The sequence below is a fragment of the Dendroctonus ponderosae genome, unplaced genomic scaffold, assembly GCF_020466585.1.
Source record: "Dendroctonus ponderosae isolate FM_Combo_2020 unplaced genomic scaffold, Dpon_F_20191213v2 Dpon_F_20191213_5, whole genome shotgun sequence".
NCBI classification, from domain to species: Eukaryota; Metazoa; Arthropoda; class Insecta; order Coleoptera; family Curculionidae; genus Dendroctonus; species Dendroctonus ponderosae.
The window spans coordinates 4,042,811-4,062,990 of NW_026018715.1; the positions used below are offsets into that span (position 1 = coordinate 4,042,811).

Genomic DNA, 20,180 nt, shown 5'->3' on the forward strand with positions numbered 1-20,180 from the left:
CGTCTCAAAAACATTTTTCCACGAGTGCCAAAAATCCCGAAGAATCCACCAGTTTTGGATACTATTTCAGCTAGTTTCCATTAAGTGTAGGCTGAGACAAGTGGATCTTTCCGCATTCTCGTAAGAACAGTTTCTTTAGAAGCATTAACCTTATTTCCTTCATTTTTTGCAAAATGTAGTTAGTAGGAGAGTTTATGGGTTGCTAAGATTTTGTTTCTATTTTTTTTCGTCGTTCGTTTTTTTCTTTCGTTTCTAAATAATAAAATCATCTTGACTTTTATATGATTGCTATTACAAATCTACTACTATTAACAGAAATAATGCAAAAATAAATAATATTTTGCTATACAAACCATCACAAAAGCAAATTAAAACTGTATGTCCGGGGCTAGCTATACCATCATTAGGTTTTCAAAAGTGTACAAGAAGCTAAACCCATATTTGTCAGTTTTGTGCGAAATTACGTAGCCTTGCATTATTCATAAACTTATTTAAACATTCAGTGCTGGTCTTATCCAAGTATAGAAATGCTTCTCTCGAATAGCCTGAAGTTCAGAGACTCGAGTTTTTTTCATGTCATTAAAGTGCGTAGTGCTAATTTGTCCTCAGAAGACAGTAGCGTGGATGGCAATAAAAACCTTAACGTTATTTAGTTAGCTGGATACTTACCGGAACACATTTACATCTCATGCAAGGTAAAACTCCAATCGGGGGGCCCAAGTCGGGTACCCATACGGCGCCCAGTTCTCTCACTTGCTTGTCGAATACGCATTCTGAAACAGAAAAATCGCAATTTAACATGGTCAAAGTCCATCGGATGAAAAATGTTTACGATGACATCTAAATCTTTCTACCAAATCAATTTCACGGTTCATTCCATACATAAATAAAATAAACCATTTAAAATTAGTTTTTATCATGCATGTTGCTCAATACAATAACAATTATAATATTGCGATAGTTTATATAAAAACAAGAAATATTCGACTTTTGAAACTTTACTCAACGAAAATCGGCATCCCGGTACTTCTAATTTGAGGTCACATCGAGATGCACTAGTTATAGTTACATACTTTCAACATTCTTGCAAAAATAAGAACCAGTTTACGCACCAGAGAATTGTCCGCGTGAGTTGTTTCTTTGCCCACCGTGAAGTTGAAAAAGCCAAGGATGTATGTGTGTGAAAGACAAGAAAATTATTATTTCGCCTAAGATGGAGATATTTTAAGGACGGCATCAGACAGGTCCTGTGTACATAAAGAAATACTCCATTTACATGAATAATTACGATGTTGTCTTCAGCGTTTTACAACATACAGTCCGCCTTTGCGGTACTGACCGTACGTACCGACAGCTTTTCAGATCTGGTTCTATAATAAACCATAGACGAACTTTTAAAAGCTTGGAGACATCTAGTCTAAGCGCAATAGGCGCAAGTTAAGTAAGGTCACACTCGAATTAACATCTGAAAGGCGGTATTATTGTCGTAGGACAATAAAATATACATACGCCAATTAGGTATTGCAAAACCACATAAATCTATGTATAAGTAACCATGTTCACCACTCGATCAGTTTGGCGATCGATTGCATAGATTCTTCTAATTAAAAACTGTGGCATATTTTCCTTCTGAATTCATTCAAAGATGGTACATTACACATAATTATGATCAGTGATAGTCGTTATACGAAAGTAAATTACTAGACTAATCAAAAGGATTGAATTGGACAGAAATTGGAAAGGTGATTTAAGATTATGATTTGAAGAAAAGAATATATACTTAAATAGAGCATATGAGAAAAACGAAATTTAAACAGCATTAACGCAACACGCGCACCAAATGTTACATAATTTCGATTTTAAAAACACAAAAATACTAGATAATAAAGATAATGATCATAAGAGAAGAATCTATGAAATTATTCAAATCAAAAAATAAAGCTTTGGATTTCAGTTCATATACAGACAATCCAAGCTCTATTTACCAAATATTAATTAAATGAAAAAATGACAGAAACATACAACTTTAACACCCAGTTTAGTGTACATTTTGCAAACCAAATATAATATCTCGATATAAATGCAAAGGAAAAATAGGGGAAACAATTTAAATGTAAACAGTGTTTTTTTATTAATGAAATGAACAACCATTAAGGGATCAATGTCTCAGTCACATATTAAGAGCCGCAACAACAACCAAATGATTTTTAGGACCTAATTGTGAAAAGGGTTTAAGATTTCGGAAGATGGGATTCTGGGGTCCTTCCCAAACATTCATTTGCCTTTTTAATAATTTTTAATAAGTTTTTAATAATTTTAAAAATCTTAGTTCTAGTATGACAGGCTGTTCCAAGAAACAGTGTGGCCGTGTTTTAGAAGAATAATTTCGTGGATTAACTGGAATTTGTTAGCAATTGTTTGTTTAAATTTCACTGAGGATGGTGAAAACCGCCAAATAAATTTTAAAATTGAAGAACCAAATTGTAAATGTAGTAATAAATGGAACCGAGGACAATGTCTGGAATCAATCTTTGGAAATATATAAAGGACAGCTGATGATCTTTAATACCGCTTCATGCAACAACTTCTTTCGATTATTTTTCAACATTTTTCTGATTTCCTCTTTGGAGAGAAAAGTAGTCGATTGCTCCGTTGATTGAATGAAAATCCGAATCGGTTTCCACAATATCAAAAAACTAGCTAGTTGTTAGAAGCCTTCGTTGAATACAACATTTGTATATAGATAGGGACGAATTAATGTTCATATTCCACGGAAGCTTTATATAAGACTATTTTTACATTAAATTCAAGAAAATACTTACACATACTAGGGAAAAACCGCCCTACTTTACTTTTATAAAACATTTTAAATTTAATTTTACTCTATTTCACACAATTGATCTTTCAGATGCAACTCGTTTTGATTTTATTGTACAAAGGCAGAGGTTATTCTGGAGTATTGTGCTCATATTGCGAATACAATTTCAATGTCTCTTAGTTGCAAACCTTTTGTAGAATGTCTCAGAAAAGTTCAGCATTAACCATTGTGAAAACAATTTATAAATAATTTAATTTATGCGAGTGTAGGTTGCATAAAGATTTCCAAATCTGAAAAATTAAAGACAATTTGGTTTTTTTGAGGCATTTGAATTGTTAGTATCAATTATATTGTCACATAGGCAACTTATCAATGTAAATTTATTTTAATTACATTTGCTATCAATGCTTGGAAATTGTTTAAGTATTTCAAACTTTATTATTCATGTTATTTGAAAAAAAAAATGCTACTATTATTTAATTCACTTTAAACTTCCAAATGCCACCGCAAAACAACACATCAAATTGTTGTGCAAATTGTGTAAAAAGTTTTGCATTGCTCCTTAGGAAACATTCCTAGTGTCCAGCAGAATGTCCAGATTATTAATCCATTGATCCTGATTAAACAGTGGTCATATTAAAATAGATTTTTTGCTTTGAATATACGCTCGCTGTTTAAAATATTATCTATATTTGATCTTTGCCATGCTCCTCTCGAAACGGCATAGGAAAGTCTCGTATTGGCCATCAGTAAAATCACTTGATGCTCTAACCAGTAACTCGTACAATGCTAAAAAAACTTCTTCTTCTTGAAATGTACTTTTTGCTTTGAATATGTGCCCACGAAACACACAAAATAAATTCATTCATATATTTGGAAACCAGAAGGTGGTAGGCCTGCAAAGTAAAATGTGGCCGTTTTTATCTTATCGAAAAGTAGTAAATTTCAATTAGCGTCGAAAACTCGAATTCCACAAGAAACACCACTAAGGGAAGTGGCAAGTATAAATATATCAGTTGAGCGTATTGCTAACTTTGAAAGCAAGATTGGGACCATTGTAAAATTTCAATTTTTACCGAAAGTCTAATCAAGAGCAGAAATATATGGAGGTGACATAAATCGTCCCTGCAAATTAAGGTGACGAGTTTTGTTGATCTCTTTTTTTGTGAATCATGTAGCTCTAAAGTCATTAGATATACTTTGGATTTCTTTTCAGAGAGCAACTATTACAAAGTGTAAGCAATTCATCCGATTTAATGCTTTCTATGTTTTAGCAAGTACATATGTAACTGTGTATGTTATTATCGTTAGTATACGCTGATGGCTACAACGAATGTTTTGAATTTTGAATATTTTAGAATGTGTTACGACTCACATTCATACATTTTTAAATGTCGCAATGATAGAGTTTAGAGAAATTATTTACCTAAATCCCTGTTGGCAATATAATTTGAAATAGCTGAAGGTTTCCAGAGCCAAATGATAAGGAATAAACACAGCCAAGTTATATTAACATTAAATGGAAACGTTTTATTTCATGGCAACTATAAATTGAATGAAATTCATACATAAAAAGAAATTAATTGATGAGAAACTTTAGAGCAGACAGAAACTTCTCGACAACGATTAAACCAAACTGGTTCTTCTTTTTTTGGCAGGCAAAAATAAAAATTGAAGCTCCAAACACTACAATAACAAATTGTAAAAAAACTGCCCAAAATACGATTATTTGTTTGTTATTGAAGTAGATTCATATTCGTCATGATTACGATCGAACTTGAAAATATATTGAAGATTGATTTGCACACGGTACTGCACATAGGTACCATGCGCTTCTGATTAACTGTATTTTGAAAGTAATAATACAGTTAAATATACAATAATTTAGTGTCGCCATTTTCCAAAAGAAAAACCATGCAATTTGCTAGATATTCTGTAAGTTTTTGAGAAAATTATCTTTGATACTAATGCATTCTAAGTAGTTTTACCAAATATTATTGTTTTCTCAGTGTCTTAGTTCATAGGCAATATGTAATCTTCAATGTATCTTTAAATATTTTCAATCACCGTAAATGTGTTCAAGCAACCGATCTACAGACATTCAACTCTGAAAATAAGTATGTTACTATTTTAATACAGAGGCACTTTTATACGCATTCATGAAAGCAAAGGCCAAGTGCAGTTGTTCAGAAATATAATATAAGTAAATAATGAGAAATAGGCTCAGTCAAAAAAAAATCAGTTCAAGCCAGCGTATAAATATTTCAATTTGTTAATTCGGATAATCTTCATTAGAGCGTTTCGAATTAAGTGCTCTTTTTAATGTCATGACATTCAAGCGTAAAGTGCAGTTGTTGAGAAACCGATAAAAATGAGAATACCTTGCCTACCTAATAAATGAAGCAAGCCCAATAAAAATAAAAACGCAATCAAATGTCACATTAGAACGCTATTTATTTGTTTAATAACTTGTACTTGTCCACTTAGGTAGACAATAAATTAGCCTATTTGTTGTTTTAATCGACTTGGTCGGATTTGTTGGCTGGTGTTTCGTAATTGCCGACTACCACACAAGCCAGAGTGGGCTCAAAAGCTTGAAAAACCGATACTTTGTGTAGGCTTATATTTTGATTGGGTTTCATTGCGATAAAGGTCATTAGAAGAACATTGTGAGGAAAATTGAAAATGTTGAGTGTGGGTAATGTACGCCTACTCGACCAATATTTGACTCGATTTTTACCGGGGTTTATTCGAAGTTTTATCGAAATTCAAGAAAGCTTCGATCCTTTCCAATCAATTCAATCAAGCAATCAATATGCATGTCATACCAGTGACAAGGACAACCCCTAGCAATAAATTTTCTCACCTTTGATTTTAAATAAAAACGAATCGACGTCTTGGACAAGAATTCTTGAAATTGCAGCGCCAGTTTTAGTAGGCAAACAACTTCTGTATTTGGACAAGTTAACAATAAGAGACAATCCGATTTCTATATATGTTTTGTCAAGGGATTCATGCCTGTTTTCCATGACTGCGTTGAGCTCGATTTATCGACGCAAACATTAAGAAGAATCGTAATACATACTTGTGTGCTAATTTTAATGCTGGCCTCTTTGCCTTCTCGCCTCATTCAATTTTTTATTTTTCCTGTTCCCAATGGAAATATTAATCTGAAGTTAATATCAACAAACATGCTAACTATTTTCATAGAAATTTATGGAAGTTTAATGTACGAAATTTTTTATGTCGAAAACGAGAAAATTCTGCAAATTTAATTTCATTTATTGAATCAAAACTTTCACAACTTCGATAACAAACTGGCTCTTCAAAATATTACTCTTATTCGAATGTCTCAAAAAAGAGATGTTCACAAATTAATGTGAACTAAAAACACGCGATTGCAAATATTTAATTAATACTGGCTCTCAGAACAGACACGCATTAATTTTTTATTGCAGTTTTTAGGAACACATGAACTTGTGACATCGTCCTTTTTACAGGCCAATTTTTGGAAACAAAATTTGTTTGAAAATACTTGGTGATGGACTAAAACCAAAATTTTCTGATGGTTTCACGCCAAAACAAGATTCACATATGTGGATTTCACGATGTACAAACCTATTCTCAAAAAAAACGCATGTAGCTTTTAAAAATTGATAAATGTGCTCTAAAATATTTGCTAATGGGCCAACATCTAATCCTTTTCATCGCATCAGATGTGACGAAAATATCTACCTTAGAAAATTCTCAAATATTAGATAATTTGAAAAGAATGAAAAATCAAAAACCGAAATACATACAGCTGACTTTTTTTCAAGATAAAATGTGACTATAGAACTGTTAAGAATAAAAATTCAAACTCTAGTCCAAAATTTCGGTTCCAAAAAAGTATTTTTTCTCAAGTTTTTATTTATTTTTATTTTAGTTGATCTTTAAAGATAATTTAAAAAATTCACTATTCTAAGTATTTTGGCATTGATGATTTATTTGGTGTTACAATGAATAAATAATAGACACATAAACAATATTCGAAATCCTCGAAAATTCAACTTTAAATAATTCGTCATAAATAATTGATGCAAAATATGCAATAATATAAAATAAAAGTGGCAATAAATTTCAGATTGTGAAATGATTTTATTTCATTTGCAAAAAAATAGTTTAAGGTGTTCTTAAGTTTCATTGCTGATTACGCTCAGCTTTGGCCTTCAGATCAAGTTCTGCAGCGAACAATTTAAATTAAACTAAAGACAATAACAAATTGCATGGAAAAAGTATACATCTTTTCGTTCCTTTCGTATCAAAGAAAAAAAAACATTTTAGTTCCACAATATCCACATTCGAGTAGAGACATTTTTAGAAGTATGTATAACTTAAATCGATCAAAAATTATTATCTCTTATCTCATTTGCTCAAGTAATTGCTAAAACTTACTTACATTGTTACTATGCATGCATTACTTTTGCAACAAAAAAACCATTTAATTACCTACAATAAAGCAGTTTTACCCAAAATAAATAGTTTTGTTAGATTTATTTATCCGAGACCCCACCCAATATATCCGATGACAAACAAAAAGTTGCTAGCCAAAATGCATAATGCGTGCATCAAATAGAACAAGTCATAAAATGCGTACGAGAATTGTGATAAAATGGTGATTCTAATTTAGTACATTCCTAGAATAAGATAACATTCATTTAGGTAATCAACAATCTTAAGTGTTATCTAATGACACCTACTTAAATCGTTGTACAAATGTCGATAAGAAGGTCGTTTAAAGGTAACTTGAATTTTCCGAATTTTTTACTGCAAGATAATTTTTTATATCCTGTTATGTAATGTATTACTTGACAAGCGTCGGCCCAACCTACATCAGTGTTTAGTTTGCGCTAAACTCAAGTGGATTTGCAATTTATCGTTCTGTAAAATACCGATCTGAGAGAGATTTAAAATTTAACTCACAGGAAACGCTTTTTGTACATTTACCCCGACTTAATCCTCTGTGTCTTTGTCTGTTGGTCAAGAATACCTTGAATATGTTAACAGTAAAAATAATAAATACTCAAAATACCCACGACGGAATTATATCCTGTAAAAGTTTCCATTAAAACTTATCCACGGAATGAAAAATACCACCCAGTGTCAATTAAGCGTTAACTTGAAGCGTGGGAGATATGAATGGCTTGCGATATAATGCGTACAAACAGACATACAAAGTAAACATTAATAATTAATGCATACGTCTCAGAAAGTGGTAGCTTGAAGCAAAATGGTCATAAATAACACTATTATCATACTATTAACTCGATAATTAAGCCTGGCTGATCTTAATTTAATTCGGATACGCTGCTTGGCGCCAGTTATAAAAGTGTACACATACATTTGTGGGCACTTCCTAACTTGTCCGCAAAGATAAGTTGGTAATTGATTGTTAAGTTAGCAAGTTGATGAGATCATGAACCATTTTTTACCTATCTTGATATCTGTCTACACAACTTGATATTGTGGGCGCTAAAATTTGCATCTGGCGTTTGAATTTGCCCCAATTCATGGAATTAACGGTTATTTTAATAACTACAAATGTGCAAAAGTCAACGGCCGATATACGACGCGCAAGTACGTACGCAAGTATTAAAATGCGTGATAATTTTCTGTTTGTCAATGAGTGCCATATAAAGTGAGGTTTTCCTTTCTTTAAAAAAAATATATCTCTACTACTGCAATGAAACACTAAAAAATGTTTATAGGTAACACTTGCACAAAATGGTTAGAAATTTGGCTGGTCTTAATGTATGGCGTTTGGCTCTAAAAAGGTGGTAATGTCTACTACTAGTCACTGCACCTCTTTAGCGCGCGTACTGTACCCAACCAATGCGACGCTGATAATATACATAGGTAGAAGTCACCAACTTTGTCTCGTCAAATCGACGTGATTTCCACGACATCAGTTGATAGTTAAATGATATTAATTAAAGACGAACGTGGACGTCGCAAAACGATCAAACCGCCACCTCTTAAAATGTGAGTAAAATACTATCACACATCATTAAACTTTAGGAGTGTGATTATGTGCATTGTTTTATTAGACTCTAATGCAAAAGAACTGTAAAATTTATTTAACATAATTAGTAAAGTTTTTTAGCCTAGCTAAGGAAAACATGGTATATAAATAAGACAACTTGCCATAACTGCCAAGTTATTCGAGAAATAAAAGTGAATGTTGCTTTGATGTTTAAAAGTGAAAAAACCAAAGGTGAGTTAACACCACCAACACGTGATTTTTAGTGCGTACAATAAGAATGTGAAAATATGTTTTCAAAGCCCAATAAAAAAACCACAAGCCTCGTATCGAGAAAGACAAGGTCGGCAAATTTGTAGCGTGGCTTGCAAATTAATTTCCCAATTTTTGGCAAATTGTCACGAGATTTCCTTTGATCTTTTGACAGGCCTTTAAAAGTGAATCCAGACAATGTCTGGATAGGAATTACGCTAGACGCGGCTAGGTATTACCACTTCGGAATCCAGATGGGCCCCCCTTGAGATATATTAGTCACATTACATGAAGCTTGGCAAAGTTTCAATGTCGCAGACGACACACCTTTAGACGGCAAATCGGATATCTTTTCCTTCATTGGCGTACTTACATTTTATCGCTATAATAGAATTGCAAAAAAATATACTTGGTTCCACTTGGCTAATTCATCAATATCCTTCGTTTGGTTAAACAAAATAAATATCACATTTTCTTCATGCAGCTGAAATTACGTTTGACCAACATGTATTCCAGCAAAGAGAATTTATGAGGCACACATTAGATACTAAAAGAAAAAAATTACAGGCAAGTGACATTATTTGATTATGCGATACGATCGCATGCGATGCAATAAATTTTAATAAAACATTTTTTAATAATGGGTGCAAAAACACTATAATTACATGTATTTATGTGAATCATCTAATTAAGTCTACTGCATAAACATAGAAAAACAGTTCAAATAAAATAAATTGCTTAAACTCAACTGAGTTTGAAGTCCCAACCAAGTACACAACTTACTAAGGTGAGTTATTAAGCCTTTTATCTTCAGGATAAATCAAATTTTCTAAAGCGCAATTTACTGACCAATGTACAACAACAACTCTTCAAGAATAATACAGTATACGGTGATTTAATTGTACAATCTTTAGAAAGAAAGTTTTCTGGGAAAAAAATTTAAAGCAGAGCGATAAGAAATGTCTCGCTTCCATCTGCTACTTGATACGGTTATAGAAATCATTCAAAAATTAAAAATTTGAACAACTCTGAGAGAAGCCTCTAAATAAGACTACCAAACTTGTTGGTAGTGCTTGGTTCTATCAATCTAAGAACTTCAGTCGTTCTGTTGCGAACACTTTCACTTTCACCCAAGAATCAATTTTTAATAACCAACACATTGAACATTTACCGATGTACAGTCCCCACAATGCAGAAAGGCTTTATGGTACAACATTGTTATACATTTTAAAATTTGAAGAGTATAATTCAAAAGCTAGCCTCAAAAGCGCCGTAACGATGACATGTTTGCCTGAATGGTTGGCTTTGTAATTTTTCATAGGGTATTTTTCCACATATAAATGTTTCTCAAATAAGCACTGCACTACTTTAAAATATTGCTTACCAGCAAAGTGGCATCTTTAGATAATTATTATAATTTCTTTCATTTGTCTGCATTCTACTCAGTAGGTACCTAGTAAAAGCAAAAATTTTCAAACCACCCCGTAGATGTAAAAAGCTTTGACTAATTTTTAGTTCAATCATCGCTTCAGTGGACCGCAAAAAAGTATTCCATACAATATATCCATGTCACTTAACTAGATTAAAATAATCTAATAAACATAATGATGTAATTTTAAAGGAAAAAGTAAAAACCCTTAACAAAACAGAATAATTAACGGATATTTAAAGAAACATCTGGGAGCTTGAAATTACGAAATTAAATAAACAGAAAGCGGGAAACCATCTAATCCTCCAATTAAAAAAGGCCAGAAAGTTAAAACAGTCAAATGTTAAAATATAATATATATATAAAAATAGTTAAAACCTCAGCTTCCGTGTTCTGTAGATTAGAAACATATGCATATTCAGTTTTCGTAAGTTTCCTCACATGTAGATGACAAACATTAAAAYTCAGTTTCTCTAATTGCTCTTTAACTTTCTGCGTCTCTAATTGGTTAATTCCAGCTCTAATGCTAAATTCAACAGAGGTGGAGAGAACACAAAGAGAAAAGTTTCCTTTAATGCAGAATCCAAAATTCTWACAAAAATCAACYGTGATTAAATTGGGGGYCATAATTGGTCTAATAAAGCGTGTCGATGGTATTGTATTTTCGGTTTTATTCGATTTTTATTGACACTTGTAAACCTTATAACGCCGGCCATAAAATTAAGTACCGGTGAAGGCTCACGACTCGACGCCTACTTTACTAATTAGCCTGTGTATATTTTGTTTATGTGCATTAATTATTCTGTTGTACCGCCGATAAGGAATTCGTCTTAATTAATGTTTCCGCATTAAATAAAGTCAATTAATTTTGTTCGGATAGGTTTTGAGATACTTCTATTTCTGTTGCGAAGGTGACAAAACTTGAATGATAGCAGATGCGTAGTAGGAAAGCGGGTTTTCGACGAAATGGTACTGTTTAAATCACCGGAATATTCCGCCAAAATATAATTAATAACAATTTAAAATGACTATGTATTGAATGCCACTAAGAATGATTTGTATAAGCGTATTCGCATCGGTTGCGTAGCGCCTCAAAATAGTCTAGTTTTTTTTGTTTAAAAATCTAATATCAAAATTTATTTTGAAATAGAAATGTCTGTCGAAGTTTTCAGAAAAACCATTTTATGGATGTAAAATCCGTTTGGGTATCACTTGAGATCCTAGCAAGTGTGCCTGTGAGAGTTTTCTAGAGAGGTAGAAACTGGTCAATCCCAGGTTCAATGCATATAAATTAGTGTTTTTCGTCCCATTTTCTACTTAAATGAAAAAATTATTTAGATCTCGTTTGCAGCTCGAACTTAAAATCGACCTATTCCCATAAATACATACGTTTGATGCAAAGTTCAGAACATTATTTTACTATACGGATGGTTTGGTTTAACTTTGCCTCTTAACAAAAAAAGCCACTAAAAATGTTGCTCCGTGGCTTCATTCACGTTAAGAATAAAAATCTGGGATATGCTAAATTCATAATCCAGTATTTGTGGTAAAAATGTACAAATAATTTGTCGTTATTCGGAATTTGCAAATATTTAAAGAAGCCGAATCGAATTCCACGAGTTGTATCTTTTTGTGGAATTATTTTGTCTTGTGCGTTGATATTTCTTGCAAATCTTCGTTAAAAATTAATCCGTACACTTTTCATACAGCTTCAAATTGGTACGTTGTTTTCGAGGTTTTTGTTTGTACAGTTTTCCAAAAAGATTGAGTTCAGACCACCGATAGTCTATTGATTTAATTTATGATAGTTTCATATAGATGTTTTGCTGGCCAAAAATGACTAATAAAATCTTATTTTGTCAAACGTGCAACTAATGGTAAAAACGAATGCACCCTGCATATGAAGAGTTATAGTAAAACCTGTAGAACACCGACTGCCAAACTTCTTATTGATGAAAAACTGAGAAACACTTCAGCTCGATCAAAGTATGTATATTATATTTTTTATCTTAAATCGTTCGAATGAAGTTCCTGGATACATTTAATTTCAAATTCCTTATGTGAAATATGTGTTCCAACGTTTATTTTCTCCCAACGGTGGCCAAAAGTATTTATAATGACGCCTATTGGCTGCCACTGCCATTAGCATATATCCATCATAATTTTGATCATAATGTGACCGTAATTTGTTTTTATGATGCCACGAGGGCGGTGTTTATGTACAAAATAGACGATTTCATCACCATTAGTGTGATTTAAATGAGCGATTTAAGGTGACATCACCTATTCGTGTTTGATATATCAATCGAAAATGCTAATACATACACTGGCGCTAAGTATCCAACCTCCCTACATTCGCATTTATGGGCTTATATAGAAAAGCAACACTAATTTAGATGTTTTTCAAGTTCCTGATTTAGGTTGCCTATCGGTTTGACAGTATTTTTGTTTCCGTTGCAATAACGATTTTTGATGTGCTTCTAAAAGAAATTGCTCTATAGCTTGAAGCCAATAAATTGCGGCTTGCTAAAACAATAAACCTGCGTAGAAGTAAGTTGAAAAACTGAGAAGGGTGATGGCTTACATTTGTAAGCCATTCGATGTTTCCATTTTTTTAAATTCAGGTTAACATTTCACTGGTAATTGATTTCTAGATATTTATTAGCTGTTTTGCACTTTGTAGAACACACTATAGAACACTAACGCATAAAACATTTTAAACACATTTGTTGTCTTCCATCATTGATCTGATGCGAAGAAAACATATTTGCTAGCGCTAAGCTTCATAGCGATCTTTGGAAGAACATATACTTTCACACTCATTTATCGTGCAGTATCTTGACTCATGAAATCTCCTGTAAGATCATTCGGCTCTCACGCGTCTGCTAATGGTTTTGGCACCCTTTGTACCAATTCAAACTTCAAATGCTTATACAGTACTTACCATATATTTTATTTTTTACTCTTTTTCTAAATAGCCACTCTCCATTAGTTAAAGCGCGATATTGAAATAAATTTAAACACAGAACAAATCTTGGATGGAGACCAGACTTATTATATCATGGTTTTGCAACATGGTGCATCAATTAAAACGAAACAACGTAAAAACTTTATGGGTTTAGTCGAGAACAGTCATCGGCTATTAAGTGTATATTAGTAGAAATTTGCATAACGAAGAATAAAGGAACTTAAATTTTTATGGACCGTTAAGCATGTTTTTACAAAGATTTTAGTGAATTAAATGCTGATTTACACAGACACGTAGGTAGCAAAACTTGTGAACTTCTAGAAAAATTTCGATAGACTTCCTGAATTTGATAATGTAGGTCAGCACTGGAAAACGCAATACACGGTTCGTGTTATGTCTAATGCGTTGAAAATGTATATTAACATTTTTCAAAATAACAACATGCACTTTTCCTCTCGCCAGTCGGACTATATCGTAAACTCCAAGGATGTCGATCTAATTTTAGCGAATGCAGACGAGTAGATGCAATTTATTTTAGGAACAAATATTCCAAAAATAAAGTTGCAATGAGGAATTTTAGAACTACATATTTTGGAGCTCGACTTGAGGTTTATTGTTGAGGTATTGCGTTGAGCGCTCGCTGTTCATTCCTCAATTAAATATAAGACTGTATTAAGTATCACATATTTGACAATGGAAACCAGTGGTAGTGTATCTGCAAGTAGGCCATACCAAGAGGATGAGCGCAAAGAAATCGTTTGGCTGTTTGTGGCATATCAAAAATTACCATGTTTAACCAGTTTTGCAAAACTCGTCGCATGACCATCGGAAAACAGCATTAATTTTCTAGGATCTTACTAATCTTCGGTAACTCGTTTCATTTACATATTGCGAGGAAACTGAATGGAAGGATACGATAGTGAGAGTGTTTATGATTTTTAACGGGTCAAGTCACGCCACAGAATGCGTTCCACACTTATCTACTTTAACCATTTTATCAAAATATATACAACCTGTCAATCGGCAAGTTGGTTGGGTGTATTTTTTATGACCCCAGTATCCGCTTAATTTTGTAACGTTCGTTATCGGGATGTTGAATAACAGCTCGTTTAGCCTAACAAAACCCATGTTGTTTTGGCTTTCACACTTGTAAATATGCATTGATTAAATCCCATTAGGTGAGAATGGTCACCGTAATGTGCCAAGTTTCACAATTTGCATTTGATTAAACGACAAAAACTTAATAAAAAATAGGTGATTGAACTGGTCAGAAAGGCGAGAAACTTTGTTTGCAGCAGAAAGTTTGCATTTAGCTAAAAGATACTTTAAAAACGAATATTTTGGCAAGTTTTTTTGTGCATATCTGATCTAAAGAGTCATTTGTCGTTATCAAATTAAGCAAATGTATTTACTTTGACCAAAAGCACAACTGCAAATATTTCGTTTTGTTCGCCTGTTGGATACAGTAAAATTATAGATATTTTACTGTGAATAGTCAATATTTTAAAAGAAAATGAAACATTGCTCAATTTTTTCCGCATGTGTTGTATCATATGTGCTTAAAACCGAAGCTCTCGTAACTGTAAAATATGCCGTTTAACAGAAGTTTTGAAAACTTGAATGTTGCATCTTGTTTCATTCTAAAACCCAATGATTTTTATATATCAAATAAATTCGCATAAAGAAATGTCCAGAATTAATCATGTGATGAAAGTAATTGGAAAAATGTGTATATGTAATACTTTTTAGCTTAAATAAGCCGAATGCGCCAAATCAAGTCATCTGTTTCCGCAATAATACAGTGATTTTTCTATAAAACATCCTGGTTGGAATTTCGCTGAAATTCTGTCTGTAATAACATTTTATCGAAATCTCTGAATGTTCATTACTCGTTTAGCAAATAGACACACATTTTTATATTACAATAAAAATACAGGATATGAATCACATGCTCAATATTTGTGTTGCACAAGTGTCTATTTTTATTGTCCCTATTTATTTTTATCTTTGAGCAATTCATTGCAAATAAAACGATTAATTGCGGATTGCTACTCTTGCTTGGATTGCATTAATTTGTTTTTTTATTAAAGTTATAGATTTAATTACAAAAAAACGATAGGTTTAAATACAAGTTGCAAATGATATTAAAACCATGAGTAAAATTTAAAATCCGTAAAATGGTATCGTAGAAAATGAAAATAACTAAGATTGAGAATGCTGCTCATTTCAACAGAAAATATTTATTGTAAATTTTAGTTAGTTGAAAATAAATCTAATAATGGATATCCTTTGCATAAGAGTATTATTGGAGAGTCAATAAACAAAAGCGTGCGCTTTTTTGTATACGTGTATTTAATTTGAAAACTTTCCACCCTTAATATCTTTCATGCTGTTAAAAACATGAAAAATCGGAAAAACCCGTCAATTTTATTTGTAAGGGGCACTTTAAATAAATATGTTTATCCTCCTTGTTTGAATCCCCTGGGAGGGAATCTTAAATGGAAAGGGGGGTCAAGTGGCACATCGTTTTAAAGGGCGTTCAATTATGTTTACACTTATTCTATTTTGTTGCTTTTTGCCAAGAGGTTTCCGAGTAATCGCGATTCAAAGTTATAGAAACATTAAACTTGCCTGCATTCAGATGTTGATTGATTATTTTACATTGAGAAAAATAACTTTATATGCGGAAGAATAATAAAACCTATGGGACCTACTTAGGTACTATATATAAGTTGTTCAAATGTTGTCAATTTTCTTGTAAACAATAATAAAGTCTGTTTTTGAACTGTTCCCTAACATTTCAGAAAACTTCACCGGGAACTGACCAACATTCTGCTACAATTCGACAAGATCATCAGCAGATTGTGTTTTATACACAATGAACTTAAGATGTCCTCAAACAAAGAAGTCTAAGAGAGTTCAAGAGTCTGAGGGTGATCGTGGAGGCCATTCAATTGGTCCCCGACTGCCAATCAACCTATCCGGGAATATCTTATCAATGTTAGGGAGAGTTCGAAAATACACTTTATTATTGTTTACGGGAAAATAGACATTTTGAACAACTTATAAGACAATGCGTACGCAGATTCCTTTGGGTTTTATTGTAAAATAATCAATAAATCTTAAATTAATTGTTTTTCTTCATGTTATTCAACGGTTTTAACGGTTTAACCCGAATATTCTAACCATTTGAACCATAAGGAGACCCAATGACATAATTTTTGTTCAAACACTAATCTGAAAAGCAAAATCTTAATGCAGGCAAGCTTAATTGTTTCTGAAACTTTGAAATGCGATTATTAGAAAACCTCTGGACAAAAAGCAACAAAAATGTAAAGAGAATTGATCGCCCTTTAAAACGATGTGCCACTAAGGGTAACATCTACCCGTCCTAGGGGGTTGAAACAAGGATGCTAAAAATATACAAATAAAATTGACGGGTCTTTCGATTTTTAATATTTTTAACTGCAAGAAAAATATTAAGGGTGGGAGGTTTTCGAATTGAAACCCGGTATATCGTGTTCTTCTTCCTCTGCATTTCCTTTCGTTTATAAAATTCATATTCCATTTTATTGGAAAAAGCAACATAATATTGGTTTTATTTTCATTGCTGTATTAAATAGTGTTGAAAATGAATAGGTGGTCCAAACTCATTAACTGAGCGAACTTTGTAACTTATTTTTGATTTATTTAAGTATCAGATAGTTGCAAATATTTATCGGGCAAAACAGTCAACGGTTTTCCGATCATATTTGTGTCATTGATCGCAGCATGGATCTTATAAACCTAAGCTACTCAATTGAAGCAAATTGCAGAAATTTTTACTTAAAATAAATAACCTTTAATAAATTTATTTTTAAAATCGTATAGTTTCGTACCTATAAGTGGGCGAAACTGTGACAATTTTCATGGTGCCAGTGAAGCAATCAGGTTTTAAAAGTCTTGATCCATCAGTACTGTTTTAGAAACTTATAATAATTATTAGAAAATATAGTAGTTTTAGTAATAAATTATTTACTCTTTTCTTTAAGGAAGAAGCTGTTCAGACTGCAATGTCCAGTCCATTTAATTGAATCATTTCTTAGTCGAGCTGATAAGACGAAAGTAGGCGAGGGACTTGAGAAAACTAAAAATCTGACAATTAATTTCAGCATTAGAAACGAATTCCTTCTTGATAGTTGAATTCACTACTTGAATATTTTTCCATTTGGAACATTAGGTGATAATGGGCATCATTAGGATTCGGGGGAGACAACGAAAAAAGTACAATAAAATACGTTTAAACGGCTAAAACTTGAGGAATGAAGTCATAATTGAAAAACTTCACTGGAAGAGATCACTCTGAGCCCGATTTAAATGGAAACATGGTGTTCAAGAGTTTTTTTATAAGCTGCCATAACAGGACTGAAACATATGAGGTTCAAGACTGAAATTAATTATACCTACTTGCCCATGAATTTTGGTAATAATTTAGAAAAAAACAATAAATCACGAAATTTGTATTTAACAACTCTACCCATACGTTGATATTGGTTTTTTGTTTCGTAATAATCGCTAATAGTCTGAAATACAAAGTGCTGTTTGTTTGGATATCACTGTATGTAGGGATAAAACGACATTGGAGGATCTGAATTAGTAATTTGAACTGTTCAAATGCTTCCAAATAACGTGTATCTTTTGGTGTATTTGCGTAAATGCGTTTTATTATCATTCGCGGTTTAAAAAGTAATGCGTACCTAATTTAGCGACGTAAGTCTGCTATTTCCACCATCTGTTCGATCAATAATATCATCTGTCCTTAAAAGTAATTAGCGTCAGTGACCTAAACATGGACTACTTACTAGATATGTATGTCTAACCAAAAAACCGTGAATCTTGATCATTCTATATCCGATATATGTATTATCAAATATCGATTCAATATTAATACTATCGATTACCTGCCCACCATTATTCATTACTGGTAAACTCGGCCAACTTACGCAACACATGCATTCGCTAAAATTTTAACCATTTTTGTAACGAAACTGGTGGGCCTATATGGCTTTTTATGGTGACTGATTTGGTGATTACCAAATTGTATGGACATCTGTCTTAATACTAAGCGTCAGATGGTTGCATGTCTCGCTTTTTTTCGCGTATCCTATTTCAAATGTACGCAATTTCTCAGAAAACAGATATTGTAAACTTTCGTCTTAATCTTTGATCTTCGACCGCATCCAATCAGCTTTGATCACATCATTAGCGACATTTCTTTTCTGATTGAGGAATTGCAAGCATACCTTCAGTTTTCAGCATCACATGATTTTTAATGTGTTTTATGCTTTCCAATTATTAGTGTGTTCTCGCGCATATAAACCATGTGCATATGACTTCCAATCCTAAAAGAATTCATTCAGGTAGGGATCTCACGTTTAGATCTCTTAGTCAATGTTCTGAAACACATTTGTTATACTGTTATAGTCTCGTCATTCGCACAAATAACAGTGACGTATCAACTAATTAGTAGTACCTTTGAGAAACTAGGATGTCTGGAAATGTGTGACACATAATTAATAAGCCATCTTCAGGAGTGGCTAATCGGCTTGGAAACTGAATACATAGATAAGTGGAAGCTTGAATTTAAGCAGTTTAAAAGTGAATAAAAGCCATGCAATTAGTTTTTCCATTATTTTGTTTCAAAATAATGCAACATGAGCAGATTTTACTTAAAAAAAAAGATTACAATTAGGTCGGCACTGCCAGATTTTTTTACTGATTTCTTTTGTTGCCGGATACTTGAATACCATGATTCTGGGCAGCTTCCAAAAGCTCCTCACATTGACCTGGACTTCTCCGTGTGAAGACAAAGAGTTTTTGAAATATTTAGCTTTATTTCAACACTTTCAACTGGTTTTCAAACTTTTTCAACTGGCAACACCAAATGTGTAAGGTTTTATTCTACGAAATAAATTTAACGGCGAAAATTAGCTTAATTAATATGCATTACTAAATAATATTAAAGTGTTTTAATCGTTTGACAAACAAATACACGGATAGAAAAACCCTGCAATAATGCAAGCGCGTACTTATTGATGATCAGGTGCCCTAAGAGAAATAATTTGAAGCCGACAATAAAAAGTATCTATAAAAATACACATATTGTAAAAAAAAATTTCGGATGCTTGCGTTTGTTTCTCGTCTTTTATGAAAATACTTATTTTCATCAGCAACAGTTGCAACTAAGGGAGAAGATGTCTTCAAAAAATTAACTCAATTTTTAAAAACGTTTTGTATTCTCTCCAATTTTCAATCATAAACTAGTTTCTGTTTCCAATTTTCTGAATTTTCTAACTTGTTTTGTTGTCAATGTGTCGGATAACTGAATGGCTGTTGCCCACTAAACAGCTATTTGAAATATTTTCAGTTCTGCGAAATTGGCGCAAGTAGGCGCAAATACTTGAGGGCGAAAAAGCCTTATGGTAACGAATGTAACGTAGGAAAACACATAATTAATTAGAACCACTAGATCAAAACCTACAAGAGTTACTTATGACAAGGATTTACATTATTATGAATCCCGCCCATAATACTGGCCTGCCGGAAGTCCTTATATTTTTTTAAATAATTACTTAGCTACTTTTTAAGGATTCTCCTTGAATATTAACTCGCACCTAAGAATTTTTTTTTAAATATTGCATAAGTAGGTATGTAA

General features: G+C 32.5%; 1 protein-coding gene across 3 annotated transcripts in view; it reads right to left on the minus strand.

Annotated features, from left to right (window-relative positions):
- Window positions 1-20,180, minus strand: part of LOC109546647 (dorsal-ventral patterning protein Sog) — a gene marked incomplete at its 3' end in the record, with an annotated part of 100,471 nt that overhangs the window by 45,469 nt on the left and 34,822 nt on the right. For all 3 annotated transcript variants that reach the window (XM_048666394.1, XM_048666395.1, XM_048666396.1), the window contains 1 exon segment: window positions 670-773. In XM_048666394.1, coding sequence (XP_048522351.1) covers window positions 670-773 — 104 coding nt within the window.